General features: G+C 41.4%; 1 protein-coding gene across 2 annotated transcripts in view; it reads right to left on the bottom strand.

Annotated features, from left to right (window-relative positions):
• LOC122813461 (E3 ubiquitin-protein ligase HECTD3-like) overlaps positions 1 to 19,327 on the bottom strand; it is an 833,769-nt gene that overhangs the window by 531,792 nt on the left and 282,650 nt on the right. For both annotated transcript variants that reach the window (XM_044085784.1, XM_044085783.1), the window contains exon 5: positions 19,082 to 19,197. In XM_044085784.1, the coding sequence (XP_043941719.1) occupies positions 19,082 to 19,197 (116 nt within the window). The remainder of the gene's footprint in view (positions 1 to 19,081; positions 19,198 to 19,327) is intronic.

Genomic DNA, 19,327 nt, shown 5'->3' with positions numbered 1-19,327 from the left:
ATCCTTATTTTTGCCCTGATCTTGTTTTCCTACTTCCTCTTTATCTTTTATGGGGCCGTTTATTTTTTCTATATACTATCCTCACTTTTGTTTTCTTATTCGTCATCCTTTTTCTCTAGATTATAATTCATCGACCTGTTTCCCCACAAATATAGAAAGTCCTGTTATCACAGTTACTCATCAAATGAATACATTTTCCACAAGAAAAAATATTCTGGGTTGTCCCCCGTGTTTTACAACACCCCTCTTACCTTCTACATTAAACAGGTCAAGATTTCTCGTGTTACCTTGTTTTTCCTGAAGGGTATGACTATTAGGCTGTATGGACTGCCTTTCCCTCATCAATGCCCTTGGTGACTGTTTGATCCAATGTCTGCAAGTCCCTATATCTTATACTAGGGATATGAACAATTTTTTCTTTCTCCATTTTCAGTACAATATAACAGTCCGATTCACCAGTCCTAATCCTCTGTTATCATACACTTTGCTAATGTCAATAACTTCTTTACAAAGTTTGCTAAAATATCTCTTTAAAGTCATCTTTCAACTTCAGTTCAAAACTGAACATGTGCTTTTTTTTTGTTTCTCTGTGAAATGCTTAAATCACATATGAGTTTCATGGAATACAATTCTTTTTCTTTTCATACTCCCCCCAAAATACTTTCCATAACAGAACCAGTATCAAAATTAATGTCACAAAATATCTCTTTATGAATAAAAATAAAAGCTCTTATTTCATGAGCCTTCACTCCCAATGAGACTGTTAAATTACCTCATATGTCATGCTGTCCATTTCTTTCATCTTTGTTGTGAATTATTACCATGGATTTACTTTGACTGTTTACATTTCCTTTCCTCTTTTCATCTCTTATCAGTTTCCCTGCAGTCTCCTTAACAGTCTCATCATATGATTTCTTTTTTTGGCAATCTTCTTCTAAAATGGGTTCAAATTCCTCTGACTGGATTTTGTCCATAATTTCATTCCATGAAACATCTTTTCCACTCTCTGGCTATCTCTGCAACAACAGTTCATTCAAAATATCGTCCTGCTACCCTTCCGACTGGGGGGTTGTAAGAAAACATCCATCATGAATGTTTGCTTCCGATGAAATAAAAATAAATTGCTGAAACAGCTCCTCAGAATTCTGTAAAGCCTCGAACACTGCACTGGCATTCACCTCTTTGCTATACTCCATCTTGGATCTCCTTGAATGCTGTTCTCCTAGCTGCCACTGCACTAGGATCAGAACAAACACTCTCCTAATGAGTAGTAGAAGCTCTCTGATGCTCTGGCCAAGTTTGCCTTATTATTATAAACACCACTTTACATTTTAAGGTCACTAACCTAGTGGGGCTAACGCAGTCAACACATGATGACTAAATAAATAAACAAAGGATGAATAAAAAAATAAAATATAAAAAAAAGTGGAATAAAATTAGTTGGTTTTGATTATGGTTGACCTGAATACTCATACTGGGTCAGACAGAGCAAGATATGATGATTCCCTGGGTCCACATGGTTGGACCAACAGGGATAATGTAAGCGACTTCTGTATGTCAAATGGCTTAAGAGTGATGACCATATGGTTCACTACAAGAGGTAGACACAAAATTAGTTACAAAAGTGGCCAACATGCAACTCAGGTAGAATTCCTCCTAATTAGGAAAGGAAACAGGGGTGAAATCAGAGACTGAAATGTCATCCCTAGTGAAACAGTCAGAGCATAGATAAAACACTGATGGCCACAGTACACTACAGGCAGTCATCAGAGAAGGTCCTAAGGTCAACAGAGACAAGACTGAAGACCTGGAAGGTGACTGGAGCAAAATCACAGAAGTTCAAAAAAAAAAAAACAAAGTGCACTAGCACCTCAGGAAGAAGAGGAATAGGTATAATGAAGAAGAATGACAGAGTATTAAATGTTCTGTGTGTGCCCACCATAAAGCCTAGCAGTCCTAGGGCAATAAGGTACTGGCTGGACAGTGTCTAGCTGCCTAGACTGGGTTCCCTTGGACAGCTTTGTTGAGTGAAAGCTGGATGTGAAAGCAATCAACAAACCAAACATGAACTAAGAACTGCTACACTCAATGTAGGTTCGCTAACAGAACAGAGCTTGAAAGTGGATGAGATGATGGTATGGTGGAGGCTGGACATCTTATGTATCCAAGTGACAAGATGGAAGGGCAGTGCAACAAAGCCAATTATCTTGATCCAGAGTCTACTACTTAAGAGTACAAGCTAGAAATGGTGCTGGACATGTGGTGAGAGAGATGCTTCAAAAGGGAGGGATGTCATCAAAATTAGTGACAGATGCATAGCAATTAGACTCCAGCCTAATGATAGGGCAGTATTCATAATCTCAGCCTGTGACCCACATCAGGGTTGTGATAGTAAAGGGAAGAGTACATTCAGACAGCAGTTGAAGCAGGGAAAATGAATTGGTGTTGATAATGGGTAACCTGAACGCACAAATCAGGACAGAAAGAAGAGGATATGAAAACTGCATGGGTTCACATGGGTATGGCAAAAGGAATAAAGTAGGAGAGGACAGTCTATATTTTTGTCTGGCAAATTGTTTGACAGTAACCAACACATGGTTCAGAAAGAGAGACAGTCACAAAATCCCATACAACAGTGGCCAACATGCAACTTGGGTGGACTTTCTCCTAGTAAGGAAAGGGTGTTGGGGTTGAATCAGTGAGTCATCTCCAGTGAAACAGTCATCCTACAGCATAAACCACTGGTTACCATAATCATCTGCACACAGTGGTCAGAGAAGGCTCTAAGGTCAACACAGACCAAGCTGAAGATCTGGAGGTTGTCTAGAGAGAAAGCACAACAATTCACGGAATTACTCAGGCTCTAGCACCCCAAGAAGAGGAGGAAATAGGTAGAGTTAAAGAAGAATGGCAATGTCTTAACATAGCATGTGTAAGGAGTACAGAACAGATATGTGGCCAAACCAGGTATGAAAAATACATAAGAAAAGCTGGTGGTGGAATACAGAAGTCCAGGAAGTCATCAAAAGAACAAAGGAGTGCAGGAAAAAGAGGGAGACAGAAAAGATGGACCAGGCTAGGAAGGAATACTGATTGGCCAATAAAGTGGCTAAGAAAGGATTTGCAATAGCAAAGAAAAGGGGATCAGAGGCACTCTACCAGCATCTGAAAAGTGACTCAATCAATAGGTGCACAAAGAAACTTTATCAGGTTGCAGGTCAATGACAGAAGGATAAAGAAGGTAGTCAGACACCCTTCATAAGGGATGCCAGCAGCAACCTGCTGACCAGTCCGAGACATCAATGACAGATGGAAGGAGTACTTCCAGCAGCTTCTAAATGAAGAAAACCCCACAGAAGCTTTACTGCCCCAGACACAGTTTACTATGAGAGAAGGAGAGGAGCCCACCCTACAAGACGTAAGAACAGGACTATGGAAAAGGAATCAGGGAGTGCAGCAGGCTCAGATGAGGTCACAGCAGATATGATAAAGATGCTAGGTTAGATGGGGAAAAATGGCTCCTGAGGGTGGCCAGAGCAGTGTGGAGAGAGAGAGAGAGATATGTCCCAGATGACTGGATAATAAGCATAGTCATGCCAGTGTACAAGAACAAAAGAGGCAACCACAAATGTGGGCAGTACAATGATATCAAACTCCTGTCACACTGCATGAAAGCTCTGGACAGGGTGATTGATAAATGGGCACACGGGGTAATAGAAAGTAAGACTGGACTTGAGTAGTTCAGGTTCAGATCAGGATGCAGTACAACTGATCCAATGTTTGCAGTGAAATAAATAGTTGAGAATAAACTAGGGATGAGGAATGAGTCCAATAGGGCATTCCTAGACTTGGAGAAAGCATTTGACAAGGTCCTAAAAAGCTGATTTGGGCAGTCCTATGGTAGTTCAAAGTCCCAGAAACATTGGTAGAATTAGTGCAGGATATGTACAATGATCCAATAACTCAAGTACACTGTTCAGTCTCACAGATGGGTTCCCAGTGGGAATGGGTGTGCATCAGGTTTTATCTCTGAGCCCAGTGTGCTATTTACAGATTCATAGATTCATAGACTGTTAGTAGGCTAAAGACCCAGGGGGCCTTTCTAAGCCTAGCCAAGTTTTCTTGAAGGAATAATGATGTCCTGCATCCAAACAGGACATCGAGAGTCAGGCATTTATAAGCTACCTCTGTCCAAAAGGGACATGGGTGCCAGGCCAGGTGTAAATTTCCTATTCCCCATCTACTTGTCTAGGTTGTGCTTAAACTGGGTAATAGATGAACTTAGCTTCACATGCATGGGAAGCCTGTTCCATAGGAGGGGCAGTCTATTCAAACTGGTGATGGATTACATTAGTAATTAGTTGAACATCAAGTAGCTGTATGCAGACGATGTGGCATTACAGGCAGACTCCAAGCAAGAACTTCAACAAAGGATAGGGGAATGGAATGCAAAACTGAAGGCACGTGGTATGAAATAACTAAGTACAATTAAGACTGCGGTAACACCAGCAAACTGGGGAAATCAGACGAAGCTGAGATTTGAGATAGAACGGAAGACAGTGGAACAGGTTAACAGCTTCAACTATCTGGGAGGAGTGGTTGAGGAGAAGGGAAGTCTGAATGAAGAGGTCAAAGCTAGAATCAGAGGGGCTGCAGCCAACTAGTATAGAGTGTCAGGTGTAGTGTATGACAAAAGAATGCCAAAAAAGTTGAAAAGTAACATGTACAAAACAGTGAGGTGATCAGTAATACTGTCTTCTTCTTCTTCTTCTTTCAGCTTTTCCCGGTTAGGGGTCACCACAGTGGATCATCTGTCTGCTCATGATTGGCAGTGGAGTTTTACAGTGTCAAGTTGCCAGCCTGGCACCCAACCTTCCACAGAAGGCACACACATGCACACACTCACACCTAGGGCCAATTTAGAGTGTCCAATCCACCTACTGCATGTCTTTGGGATGTGGGAGGAAACCGGAGCACCCAGAGGAAACCCACGCAACCACAGGGAGGACATGCAGATTCCGCACAGAAGACTCCCCAGCTGAGAATCAAACCTGAGAACATCTTGCTGGGAGGCAGCAATGCTAACCACTGCACCACCGTAGCCACCCGTGACCAGTTATACTGTATGGTACAGAAACCTGGGCAGTAAAAGCAGAGCAGATGGGGAAGCTAGAGGTGATGGAAATGAAGTGTCTGAGATGGGTGGTAGGATGCACACTGTGGGACAGATGAAGATTTGAAGAGATAAGAGCAGAAGCCAAAGTAGCTCAATTACAGAAAAGATCAAAGAAAATGTACAGAAAAGCAGAAGAAAATCTGGTGAAGAAATGAGGGCATCCAGCAAAGAGGTGGATTGATTGTCTGAGAGAAGATCTGCAACAGTCAGGCATGACTGTCGAAGAAGGCAGGAGTGTGGCATTGAATCAAGAGAGATGGCAACAGTTAACACAACACCCCAATCCCTTGTAGAAAAAAAAAAAGAAATGGGAAAAGGGGTGATGATGATGATGATGATGAATGGTAGAATTTCAAAACAGCATCTGTGAAGATGATAGAACATATATGTGGATGAGTTAAGTACAGGCATAAGATACATAAGAAAAGCTGGTGGTAGAACGCAGGAAGTTATAAACACAAAGCAAGATTGCAAGAAGTTGAGGCAGAAAAGACTGATAAGATGAACAGAGAATACCAGTTGGATAACAAAGAAGCTAACAGAACGGTTACAATGACAAAGAAAAAAAGGCATCAGAGAAACTTTACTGGCTTCTGGAAAATGGCTTAGCCAATGGCACAAAGAAGCTCCATCAGATTGTAAGGCAAAGATAGAAAGATAAAGAAGATTTCTATCAGACACTATTCATAAGTAAGACAAACATAGCTATGTATTTAGGTGCTCCCCTCAATGCTTCAGTTGAAAAGCAAAAAAAAAAAAAAAACCCTCTCATACTTCAGGAGAAAAACAAGAAAGGGCCTATTATACTTGAGGATAGAAAAGAAAGAAGAAACGACTTTCTTGTCTAAAAAATGTAGTGAATTGCTGACTAAGTCTTATACCACACATGAAGCACTTAAGTACTCCGGCTGCACATGCAGGATCTGCATTTATTTGTGAATGCCAGCAATGCCTCCTTGCCCCACCCTAGCTATGCATCTAGTAAGGGATGCCACCAACAATATGCTCACCTGTCCAGAGGATATTAAGAGCAGATGGAAAGAGTAAGAACAGATGGAAAGAGTACTCTAAGAAGACTTGGTTTCTTCTCTGTGATGAAAACCCTGCAGAAGCTCTACTGCCACATGAACAGCCTATGATGAAAGAAGAAAGAGAAGCCGTATAAAATGCACTAAGGAAGATGAAGTCCAAGAACTTGGTGGGCTGAGATGATGTCACTGTTCACTGTCAAACTCAAGATGCTGGTGATGTTCAGGAAGAAATGTCTCTTGATAGTACTCATCCTATTATGGAAAGAGGAATATCCCAAGTGAATGAAGAATAAGCATTTTACTGCCACTGTGTACAAGAATGGATGTGATATTCACAACTGCAGGCAGTGCAGCGGTATCAAACATCTATCATACTGCACACAAGTGCTAGAGAGGGTCATTGATAAATGAATACACAAGAGTAGTAGAAACTAAGATGGGAGATAAGCAGTTAGCATTCAGATCAGGATACAGTACAATTGACCCCATGTTAGCAATAAGACAGATAGTGGAGAAAAAAAATCTAGAGATGAGGAAAAAGGTCAAAAGGCATTCCTAGACTTAGAGAAAGCATGACAAAATCCCAAAAAGCTGATTTTGCCAGGCCTATAACCATTCAAAATCCCAGAAATATTGGTAGAATTAGTGCAGGCCATGTGCAGGGAACTAGTGTCAAAAGTATAAATAGCAATCTGGCTCACAGAGGGGTTACCAGTGGGAGTGAGAATCTATCAGGGCTCAGCTCTGAGGCCACTGCTGATTATACTGGTGATGGACTACATCGGCAAACAGGTTAGAGGAGACGGATCAACAAAGCTGCTGTATGCAGATGTAGAAGTAAAGGCAGACTATGACAGGTGCTTGAGCAAATGACAAGGGGCTGGAATCCGAAGCTGAAAACACATGAGATGAAACTGAATGAAGGCAAGGCAGTGGTCATGGCAGCAAATTGGGTACATCAGAAGAAGCTGAAAATTGAGATAAAATGGAAAACAGTTTAGCAAGTTAACAGTTTTAAGTATCTTGGAAGTATAGATGAGGAGAAGAGAAGTAGGAATAAGGAGCCCAAACTAAAATTGAAGATGCTGGAGTCAAATGGCAGAAAGAGTCTGTGGCAGTGTGTGACAAAAGAATGCCAAAGAAGTTGAGGGTATGTTGCATAAAGCAGTGGTACAATCAGTTCTTCTGTATGTCACAGAAAGCAGACAGTGAAGGCAGTGCAGTTCAAGAAGCTTAAGTGCCTTATATGAGTAGCAGGATGCACACCATGGGACAAATGAAAAAATTATGGCATCAGAGAAGAGGACAAAGTAGCCTCATTAAGAGCAAAGGCCATGGAAAATAGATTACAGTGGTTCCTTTGCATGTGCAGGAAAACAGAAGGAAATATGATAAAGCAGACTTGGGATAGCTATGAAAGCAGATTTGGGAGAATTATGGAAAAGACATGGCTGGTTGTTTGAGATCAGACATGAGACAAGAGAACATGACATTTCCATAAAGGTAAGAAATTGGCTCTGAAGAGATAGAAATTGTGACAATTGACATGACAGCCTGAATCCCATGTAAAAGTGGGGCAAAAGGGTTGATAATGATGTAACTTTCCCAGTAAAGGCCTTCAATGTGCAAAAACAACTAATTTTGAACCTGTGCCAGTGGGAGTCATCAAAAAAGTAGTGCCAGCTTCACCTGTATCTGTATAGTAGAATTTCCTTATTTGAAATGGGAAATGTGTGGCACTAAAAACAGAGACACACACACACGCGCACACAGGCATGCACACACACACACACACACACACACACACACACACACACACACACACACACACACACACACACACACACACACACACACACACACACATATATATGGGTCTCCCCACATAGTTTGGGTATATATTATCTTCTGGAAAGAGTTATTAATTCGACTTGTAAGTATCCATGTCTATGGCTTACAACATTTAAAATAGGTGGGGGGCTATGCCCCCCACACCCCCCTTACTATATATATATATATACTAACTCCAGGATTGCACTACAGTGGGGAACAGGGCATATACCTTTTTAGACAAAATGAGTTTCAGTCAAATGAGTTTTCAGTGAAGTGAGCTTTCAGTGAATTGTGCTGAGGCAATTAATTTTCAGTGAAATGAGGCTTCGTCAAAATGAGTTTCAGTGAAATGTGTTTTCTGTCAAACAAAGTAGACCCATATATATATATATATATATACATATATATATATATATATATATATATATATATATACACATATATATCAGTGGAAGACATGTACATAATAATGTCAGAACATCATTCTGGTACATGACCCACATTGGTACCTCACAGAGCAGAAACCCAGCCTTCCACATAGGCAAACTAGGTGGCAGCATAGAGAGCAGTGCTTGCAGAGCCACTATTTCCACATTTATTTATTTTTTCAGAGTAACAAAATATATAACTTCTTTGATTTAAAAAATACATAATTAAATACAGCACAATATTATGAAACAATAAAGCCACAGATCAAAATGCGGGTGAGGCACTTTAATGAACACAGTAGGCTCTGCAAACTTGCACGAATAAAACAACAAGCACATAAACGTATCCACAGTTTGCATTTTCGTTTCCAACACTTCTTCAGATGTGGGCAGAACCAGAATGATGCACACTTCCAAAGGGAGGAAAAAAAGGTATTTTTATCCTGCAGTCACTGCAGTGGTTTCTTATCTTCAGGCAATCACTTTGGTACCTTACAGACATCCTAAGGTGCAAGAGACTACAAAACCTCTCGTAGGATCTTCTGCCAATATTACTTTTCTTCACGAGTCATTAAAAAATAAGGGATGAAATACATCACTGAATACCCAGACATTCAGAGCTTTGGGGGGGGGGGCTCTAACACACACACACACACACACACACACACACACACACACACACACACACACACACACACACACACACACACACACACACACAAAACAAAGATGTGTAAGTTGATTTTGTTACAGGATTTGTAGTGGTCTCTACCATGAACCTCTCCTAGTCTAAAACATGCCCTATTCACCTATTCACAGGTGTACACAAAAGGTTGCAAGAGCTTGTGTATGGAGCTGGGATGATGTTATTATTTCTTTAACTTTTCTCCCATACCTCAGAGGTCACTATCTCGTGTTGTGATGGGGACAGTATGGTCATTATTTCTTTATCTTTCTTCACAAACTGAAGAGGGGTGCACATAAGGTCACTAAGCTAGTACAGGAGCACTGTAATGTCAAGTAACAATCTGAAAACACTACTGTAATTTTTTTTTTCATTTTACACAGAATCAAACATCAGATGCATACGCAGGTGGCTAACTTTTGGTGAGGGTAAAGGAGCATTCTGGTTATATATATCTAACAGCAATGTTCTATTTGTTTTTTTTTTTCAGTTGTGTTCAAGTCTGACATCAGAGGGGTAAACAGAATATGCAGGTAGGGGTAAAGATGTTTAATAAAAATATGACAGCAGCAACTTGAAATATGTAACTGTGGCTATTTGTCATTTAATTTTCATCCCAATTTGACACCAGACCGGGATACAAAGAAAGTGACTACCTTTTTTAAGGTAAGGTTGGGAGGCAGTTACTATTTTCAGATATGATTTATGTATCATTCCAAGCATTTGTTTTCCCTATTTATTGTGCACTTCTGTTTGATCAACTATGAGTATTATGCCTTGGATATAAATAATTTCTTCCTTAAAATAAAAACAGTAAGACTGAATTTCTTTCCCTAGGCATGATTTTTGTTTAGACCATCACTGACAAAAGATTGGGAAAAAACTATAAAATGCACCTCAGAGCATCTCTAACACCATGGCGTCTGGGTGCCTAGCAGCCCTTAGACCCCCCCAGCTTAATTCAGTTATTACAGTGTAGGCTTGGTCAGTTAGGGTGTGCTGAAACAAAGTTGAAGAGCAAGACTAAATTTCTTCCCTTAATCATGACTTTTTGTTCAGGCCATTATTAGATGAAAAGGTTGTTCAAAAAATGTAAAATTACTTCAGAGCATCTAGAACCTCCAAGGGTTATGGGGCCTCGTGGCCCCAAAAACTCCAAGCTTAATACAGTTATTAACACTGCAGTTAGTACAGTGTAGTCTTACCTACTTAAATGTGTTAAATGAATGAATAAATGCATGAAAAAACTGAAAAGAAAGACAACCTGAGAATAATAAGAAGAAAAGAACAATCTGGATGGAGTGGATAACCCAGGATGGGTGGTCACCAGATGATGTGTTTGTGAGTGGTTGGGAGGGCAGTGGGCAGTGGGTTGGAGATCTCATGAACCCTTTTGTCTAAGGTGCCAGTTGACCTACGTCCAGCACTGTTGGCCAGGAGAAGACACGATAAAGAGTGTATAACTCAGTTGTGATTTACTGTTACAGAGACTCCCAAAAGAAAATAGGCTACTACTTATTAAAATTATAATATTTGATTATTTAGTTTAACAATGTGCCTCTTAGCTGCCTACACTAGTAACTGTAATATACAGGAATGATTGTACATACACTCTGAGTATGCAGAAATGTAACAAATAAAAAAAAAAAATTACAAATGCTGAGAAAATAATTATGGACATAATTGCACAATTTCCCTGACTTAGCAGTGAGATGTCAGTGGAAAAACAGAATGAGCTGAAGAAAGAATAGTTGTGTAAAATCTTACCATAACTGTAGATGTCCTTCTCTTCTATATGCTGCAGTATTCATCACATTAGTGGGAGTCCACCTCCGGCTAACTCATATGTCTGGCCAGTATGCAAAAGCCTACATGCTATTACGTGTGATGCCACACATCATCTCGCATACGTCAGTCATAAAGAGATGTCAAGTATTAAATGGACGTCAGCACGCACCAATCTCAGAATTGAATGCCACCAAGCACCAGCCTGAGCCTAGTTGAGAAATATATCACCTGGAAAAGCAAATAAGCATCATGGGGAAGGCAGGGGGTGCAAGCAATACTGCAGAATATAGAAGAGAGGGATATCTATGATTATGGCAAGATTTTACACAACTATTCTGTGTCCTTCTATTCATATGCTGCAGTATTCATCACCTTAGGGAGAATCCCAAAGCTCATGCTTGGGAAAGCTGGGGAGGAGGAGAAGCAGAAGCTTTTTCGACAAAGCCATGTAAAATAGCCCTAGCAAAAGCAGCCCTGGATTTGGAGATGACATCAAATTTATAATGTTTAGTGAAAGTATGAACAGAGGACCAGGTTGCCACCTCCAGGGTAGAGCAAATGTTTAAGCCTTTAAAGAAAGCCCCAGAAGGAGTTACTTACTGCTCTAGTGGAGTGTGCTCTCACTAGAGAAGAAAGGCTCTTACCATTGGCTGAATAACAGAAATCCAAGAAGAGATAATTTGCTTGGAAGCCAGCTGACCCAGGTTCCTTGGGTGGTAGGACACAAACAGGCATTCAAATTTATGGATAGGCTTGGTTTTATAGAGGTAGTATCTGAGTTGCTGTGCACATTCAAGGTGTGGAGAATTCGCCTACTGGAAGATTGAGGGGAAGCAAAAAAGGTGGGAAGGTTGATAGACTGATTAAGAGATAATTATTTGACCACCTTGGGCATAAAGGAAGGGTTGGTACACAAGGATACCCTGTTTCTGTAGAAGACTGTGAAGGGAGGATTAGACATCAGAGCTTGCAACTCACAGACCATTCTGGTGGAGGTAATGGCCACTAGCAGAACTGTTTTCCATGTGCAATGTTACAGGGAAGAGAGCTTGCTGGCTCAAAAGATGCCAGCGTAAGCTTCTCTAACACAAACTGAGATCCCATGAAGGAGGAACTGGTTTCCTTGGTGGTCTAATATGAAGGACACCTTTAAGGAAAAGTTTAACCTCTAATCTAGAGGCTAAAGAAGGTGACATAGGCAGACATGCCTGAAAGGTTAGCTTTCCACAAAGAATAGGACAGCACACCCTCCATCAGTTCACATAGATAAGACAAAACCACCAGGACATCCACTGACAGTGGCTATAGATCCTTCTTGTAACACCAGATGGAAAACCCTTTCCATTTGGAAACATGGGATTTCCTTGTAGTGGGTGTTTTGGCCTCCTGCAGAACTTGAAGCATGTCCTCTGAAAATAGGTGTCAAAAAAGGATTACAGCCCTATCACCCACAGAGCCAGGTTCAGTGTTGACAGCTGTGGATGTATTAAGGTTCCCTTGTCATATGTGAGTAGATCCATCCTGTGGGGTAACTTGTGATGATTGGCCTTGGCTATGTGCAGGAGAAGGGGGAACCAGTGCTGCCTTGGCCAAAAGGGAGTCACCAACAAAATTTTTGGTTGATCCTGCTGAATCTTCAGTAGGACCTTTTGGAGGATAGGTGGGGGGGGGGGATGCATACAGAAACATCCCCTTCCAAGAGAATGATAGAGCGCCCACCTTCCAGACCAAGGGACGTGAACCCTGGCACAAAATTTTGGAAGTTGTCTGTTCATGGAGGAGGCAAAGAGATCTACCTGAGGTGTACCCAGTGATGGATCAGGTCCAGGAACACATCCCTGTGTAACATCCATTCATGGGATTGGGCCATGGACCTGCTTAATGTGTCTGCTACCACATTCTGAGCTGAAGGAAGGTAAGCTGCCTGAAGGGAAACTTGACTTTGTAGGGCTAATTCCTAGGCGTGTAGGGCTAGTCTGCATAGGAGGTAAGACTTTTTTCCCCCTGCTTGTTGACATACCAAAGGACAGTACCGTTGTCTGTGAACCCCCTCAGCACCCCTGGAGTAAGCCTGGGTTTGAAGATTTGCAGGCAAAAATCAGGGCCCTCATTTCTTTTACATTGAGATGTTCCTTTGTCTATGTTGAAGACCAAACATCCCTGACCCTCCAGGATTGTAGAGTCACACCCCCATCCTGTGTCTGAAGCATCTGTGTATAACTCTTGAGAAGGGAGGGGTGGCTGTAGAGGGTGATCAGGATTTTTGGTCACCTGAAGGATCCTCCAATCTAACTCCTTTTTTATGCAGGATAGGAGTGGAATCATGAAATCCAGAGGGTGGGAGTGCTGGATCCAAACTGTCTTTAGAAACCATTGAATTTTCCTCATGTGCAACTTGGACAAAGGGAGCATGTGGATCATAGATGTCATGAAGCCCAGGAGGCATTAAGATGTTCCTTTGTCTATGTTGAAGACCAAACATCCCTGACCCTCCAGGATTGTAGAGTCACACCCCATCCTGTATAACTCTTGAGAAGGGAGGGGTGGCTGTAGAGGGCAACTAGGATTTTTGGTCACCTGAAGGATCCACTAATCCAACTCCTTTTTTATGCAGGATAGGAGTGGAATCATGAAATCCAGAGGGTGGGAGTGCTGCATCCTGCATTTAGAAACCATTGAAGTATCCTCATGTGCAACTTGGCCAAAGAGAGCATGTGGATTGTAGATGCCATGAACCCCAGGAGGCATAGGAGGTCCCTGACAGTCAGAGGTTGAAGGTGAAAGATGCTCTGGAAGTAGGGAGTGAGGAACAGCACCTTTTCTGTGCGTAGAGAAGTTAGCATCATGTTTGTTTGGATCCTGCAGCCCAGAAAAATTCAGTCTTGCGAAGGGATAAGAGAGGACTTCTGATAGTTTATAGTGAAACCTAGACTTTCCAGGAGGGAAATAGTGAAGGAAAGATTATCCTGAAGTTGGTCTGTAGGAGATCATCCAGGTAAGGGAAGATCTGAATTCCCTGCAGTCTGCAGAATGCTATGACAGGAGCCAAGCATTTTGTGAAGACCCTTGGGGCCATAGAGAAACCACAGAGCAAAGCATAGAACTGAAAATGTGAAAAAGCAACAGAAAAACATATACATTTCCTGAAGTGAGGGTGAATGGAGATGTAAAGATAAGCATTTTTAATGCCTAATGACACCATGCATGCTTGGGGAATAATGAGAGGAAGAAGAGAGGGCAAAGCCAGCATCTGAAAGGTGGGGACTTTCAGAAAGATGTTTAAGTGTAAAAGTCCAGGATGGGTCTCTAGAGGCCCTCCTTCCCGGGGACCAAAAACATTCTGGAGTAGAAACCTTTCCCTTGTTGGGAGGAAGGGACCTCTTGAATCATCCCCTAAGAAAGAAGATCCAAAATGACCTGAGAGAAGAATACCAGTTGTTCTTTTGGTGGTTGTGGGATGCCTCTGAAGGAGAGATAAGTTTCCCAAACCATGAAATATCCTCTCTGGACAATAGAGAAGAACCAAAACACCTGGGTGATATGATTCCAAACAGCAATAGAGAGAGAGAGAAATGAAGGAACACGGGAGTGGATGGCCCTGGAGGCAATTAGTTACAGATTACCAGATTTAGCTTGGGACTGAAAAGGCTGTTTCTGAGCAGGAGTGGATGGGGTAGATTTAGAAGAAGCTCGTTTCCTGGGGCCTCTCTTACATTTAGAGGAAGAAGGCATGACAAACAAAGGCAGTCTTTGCTGGATAGTTCCTTTTATTACCTGAGGACAGGAGAAACAAGAATATGCTTAAGGTCCTGTAGCTTCTTACCTTTTTCCTGTAATGATTTGAATAGGTCGGCAGCCGAGGTACCAAATAAGCATTTATTATCCAGAGAGGCATCCAACAGTATGGCCTTCAAGTCACCAGGTAAGGGTTGTAACCTGAGTCAGGAATATCTCCTTAGAACCAACCCAGAAGTTACTGCCCTAGCTGAGGCATCTGCAGCATCATAACTGCACTTGATGGAGTGCCTAGTAACCTGGGCAGAGGAGCTGAAAATAGCTGCCAGTTTAGCTTTGGCAGGAGAATCTGGGAGCTCTGAAAGGATTTTTCCTGCATCTAAAAGGGGAGCCAGAGAGTATTTGGCCATATGGGTCTGGTAATTAATTGTCCTGAAGGCCGGAGTGGCAGAGGTATAAACCTTTTCCCCAGTCTCTCCATAACCTTCCTCTCTTTATCAGATGGCAGTAAGGAGGTGGAAGGCAGTAACCTGAAAGCCATATCTGCTGAGATTGAAATTTAGCTGGATCTTCAGGCGGAGCTTTGAACAGGAACTTAGAACCCTCAGGCACCTTGTAGAACCTGTCAGGACACTTGGGAGCCGGGGGCTGAGAGTCTGGGCACTTGGATGCAGCTGTAAATGCATCCAGGAAAGCTGGCAGAACTGGGGATGGCAGAGGGTGATGCATAATCCACCTGCAAGAGGTCATACTACCTCTTTTGTATTTCCAAGACTTGGAAACAATCCCACTTGAAAAACTGTTTCATTTTCTGGATAGTTTGTCTGAAAGAAATATCCTCCCTAGGGGAATCTGTACCATTAGAGTCCTCTTCTGGGGAGACATACCCCAAGGGGGAAGCTATCTGGGTGGAGTAGGCTAATGACTTATTTCCTGAAGATTCCTCTTCATCCAAAGAGATATCTGCAGCTGTCCTCTTGAAGGCAGTGGATGGAGAAAAGGCCTGCAGAGGGACAGAGAAAGGTGAAGACTGGTGCAGGGTCATGAAGGCATTGAAAAAGCTTTGTGAGAAAGCCGGCCAATCAGGAGCTTGCTCTTGTGGAGCAGGAGCAATGTGCTTTGTCTTTAAGTTTTTCTTTTTGGGAAATTCTATACTGTGCCAGTAAGCACATTCTCATGCACAGTGATTTGGGTGACACCACGAGGACCTTCAGAAATAATTACCCATGGTTCCCCCTTTTCACACGAGTCAGACGCCTGCACTTCCCTCACGGACATGCTGGTAGACTCCTAAGGGGCTTCCCTTGTGGTACCCACCAAAGGGGCATCCACGACTCTGGTACAGCCTCCAGGCCTACAACGGCCTCAGGAGAGATGCCTGGAAAAGAGGGCACAGCTGGAAGATCAGGCCGAGGTTTCTGGGCCATTTTTGCTTGTGGCTCATCTGAAGAACCCAACATCATCACCATCTCCCATGCCAGATACTTAAGGCGTTGGTTCTCTAAGTAAAGTTTAAGAGAAGCTAAATGGCTCATAAGGGGTTTTGGAATGAATGACTTACAGATATCGCAGGTGGTATGACTGTGGTCTGGGCCTAGACAGAACAAGCAGAGGTTGTGGATGTCTTTATGTGGAATCTGCCTTCCACACTGACACTTGCCCTTCCTAGTTGACATGAAACCATCCAACAAACAAGCAGTAGCAAAAAAAAAAAAAACAAAATGAAAAAACCCCAACAGGGTACTTATCTGAACCAAGGCTCACAACTGATCTGGCAAGCAAATGTCTGGAGCAGACAATTGAACAGGAGGCAGAAAAGTTCTGAGGTTGGCGCGTGCTGGCATCTGCTTTATACCTAATGTCTCTTTATGACCGACATACATGGGATGATGTGTGGCATTGCACGTACCTCACAGCAGCATGTAGACTTTTGTATACTGGCCAGACATAAGAGTCAGTCAGAGGCGGACTCCCCCTAATGTGATGAATACTGCAGTATATGAAGAGAAGGACATCAGCAGTTCCACTCACAGTTTTTCAGGGACTGCTTATGAGTGCTAACTATGTACATCAGGATAACTGTCTGTCAGCTAATAAAGATTCTTGATTGGTCCTTGTGATGATTGCTGCACAACACTGCAAGTATGGTCTAATGGAAGAAATTTGTTAAATAGTGGTCATCAGTCCAAACAAACTCCACCTGCTGGTACTGTAAGAGCGACTACCAGTTGATACTGACCTCAAGGTATTCTGGTCCTTTCTATGGATTTTACAATCAAATTCATTTTGATTAATCACTTTTCATCCTCACTACAACAACTTTTCTTCTGTTTCTCCATGTATCACATTTGATTCCTTATAATCCAATATGTGGTTGTAACATATAGTCAAGAAAAAAGTCTGTAACTTTACCCATTCACACAAAAAGAAAGTTTTCAGCATGAAGCCAATGACTTAAATTTGATCATAGGTTTAATCCATGTCAGAGGAACTATGTCTGAAAGGACTTTACCCTTCTTTCCCCAAAGGTAACAAAACAACTTAAATTTTGACTAAAAGGCCTCTGCTAACGGAAGTCATTAGTGTTACTCAGCAGGAGTTCTTGGAAGAGACAAAAAGAAAATCAGCACATGGAAGCCTGTCCGTAATACATTCAGCATTGCATGATATGTGTTCTCTCAGTATTCTGCACAAAAATGTGGGACCTCCTGCCAGTTATAAAGAAATCCAAAGACCTACCATCTCTTCTGGTTCCAGCAGTGGATCCACCTGAATACTCCACACTTCTGTCTCCATAAATAAGGGTTGACAGTCAACATTTGTCCTGTGTGGAAAAATGCCTAAAGGTTCTAGGCAACAGGGAGGCAACATGCTGCCAGGTCTGACAAGGAACTGTGGCATGTAGTGATGAAGGATATGACTGTGGTGACAAAGAAACAAGGGGGTCTTGTAATAAGCTGGATGTACTGTAACTGGCAGCAGGAAAAAGAATAAGAGAGAAAAAGGAGCCTATAAATTTATCCTAAGAATAAATAGCCTAGTCTAATTTCTGTAGTTGTAAACAGAGTTAAGACAAATGTTAATTATCTTCATTTTTCAGCTAGAGAGTAAGAAAAGCTGTAAGGTTGTAAACAAAGTTAAGACTGTAATCTTAGTTTAATTAATATGATTGTATAGCTATTGGTTGTTTATTTGTTTATCACACGTACTACAACCTGGAAATATTCCATTTATTTTTGTTTTCCTCCCTATCCATTCTAATTTCTGAAATGGCACCTGTTTATAAATGTAGAGTCTAAATGGCATGGGTTGTGCCTGCAAGTCTTTTATTTGCCTTGTTTCATTCTGTGTACTTCTTGCAATGTTCTGCCTCTCTCCAGCCAGCCACATCTTTCTTTGATACTGGATTAACTTAAAGAAACTGCTTCACAGTTTACATCTGGGATTGTCACCGACATGATATCGATAAGAGTATAGCTGAAACATTGGTTTAAAGATCTGCCACTACTCTCCTTGTACAGCAGTCTGAATGAGTGTAGTTCTTATTTTCTCTGTCTGTCTTATTGTATGCTTACTCTGATGTTTTGTTTACTAATTGTAGATTTTCCTTTTTGTTGTATCATAATTGTATACTTTGTGTAAATTGCTACTCATGCTATAGCTGAAAAGGTCCATCAACTAGTCAGCCTGTCTGGTTACTAAATATTACAGAAATAAGTATCTTTAATCACACCATGAACTGCCCTATCATTTTTGTATTTGCGTTGCTGCATTTAATGTATTCTTTCTCCTGGGTTGTAGTTGAAAACAGTCTTCTTATCAGCTCTCTTAGTGAAAAACAAGCGGACAAAGAAATAAAATAACAAAACTGGCAATAAGGACTATAGAAAGTATTTCTCCTTTTCAATTATATGGGTCCTAAGAAGTTAAAATTTTCATTTGTTCTGAGATATTTAACCCCTCCACGTATAAAATCGTATACCAGATGGAGGGAAGTCTATCTGCACATGCTTCAAAGTTTCCAGCAGGATTGTTCTGGAAAAGGAGCTATAGTTGATTCCTCTGCAATTTGCTCATGCATTCAAGCACTTTGTAGAGCTCCACTCTTCATTCTCCATTCCCCACAGACTCCAGTGGGATAGTCATGGAAAGTTAGTCATTTCTGATCTAAAATGAGCCAATGGACAGAGACAATTCAATGTTTTTAGCGTTGACCCAGCTGACCAATGTAAGAGAATATCGAGTGATATTCCACAACAAAATATTTTAAAAATGTAATTTTCTAACACTGGTTGTACATCACAAAGAATCAGTGACAGAAAACAATATTTTTTCCTCAACAGATGCTGCTGCTTGTTTGCAAAGCATAGTAAGTAAACAAGAGAAAATTGCCTTACTAACGTACTTGATAGATACACCTCTCTTCATGTGTAAACGTATCCAGTGTGGTTTTTCACCACTTGAACTCTGCCAGCATGTCAAAGTAGATCCATCTGTCAGATTCATACTGTATGATTCATCCTAGGTGAGACAAATTAAATTTGGAAAATTATTTAATTTCATTGTATTTCTTTCTCAGATAAGAATATTTTCATAGTCTGTCAAATACATAGAAGTCACATAATTCCACAAATTATCAGATAAGACATTT

This window comes from Protopterus annectens, chromosome 10.part0 (assembly GCF_019279795.1).
Source record: "Protopterus annectens isolate FY-2018-M chromosome 10.part0, PAN1.0, whole genome shotgun sequence".
In the NCBI taxonomy this organism is placed as follows: domain Eukaryota; kingdom Metazoa; phylum Chordata; order Ceratodontiformes; family Protopteridae; genus Protopterus; species Protopterus annectens.
This window is presented reverse-complemented; position numbering and strand designations above follow the sequence as displayed.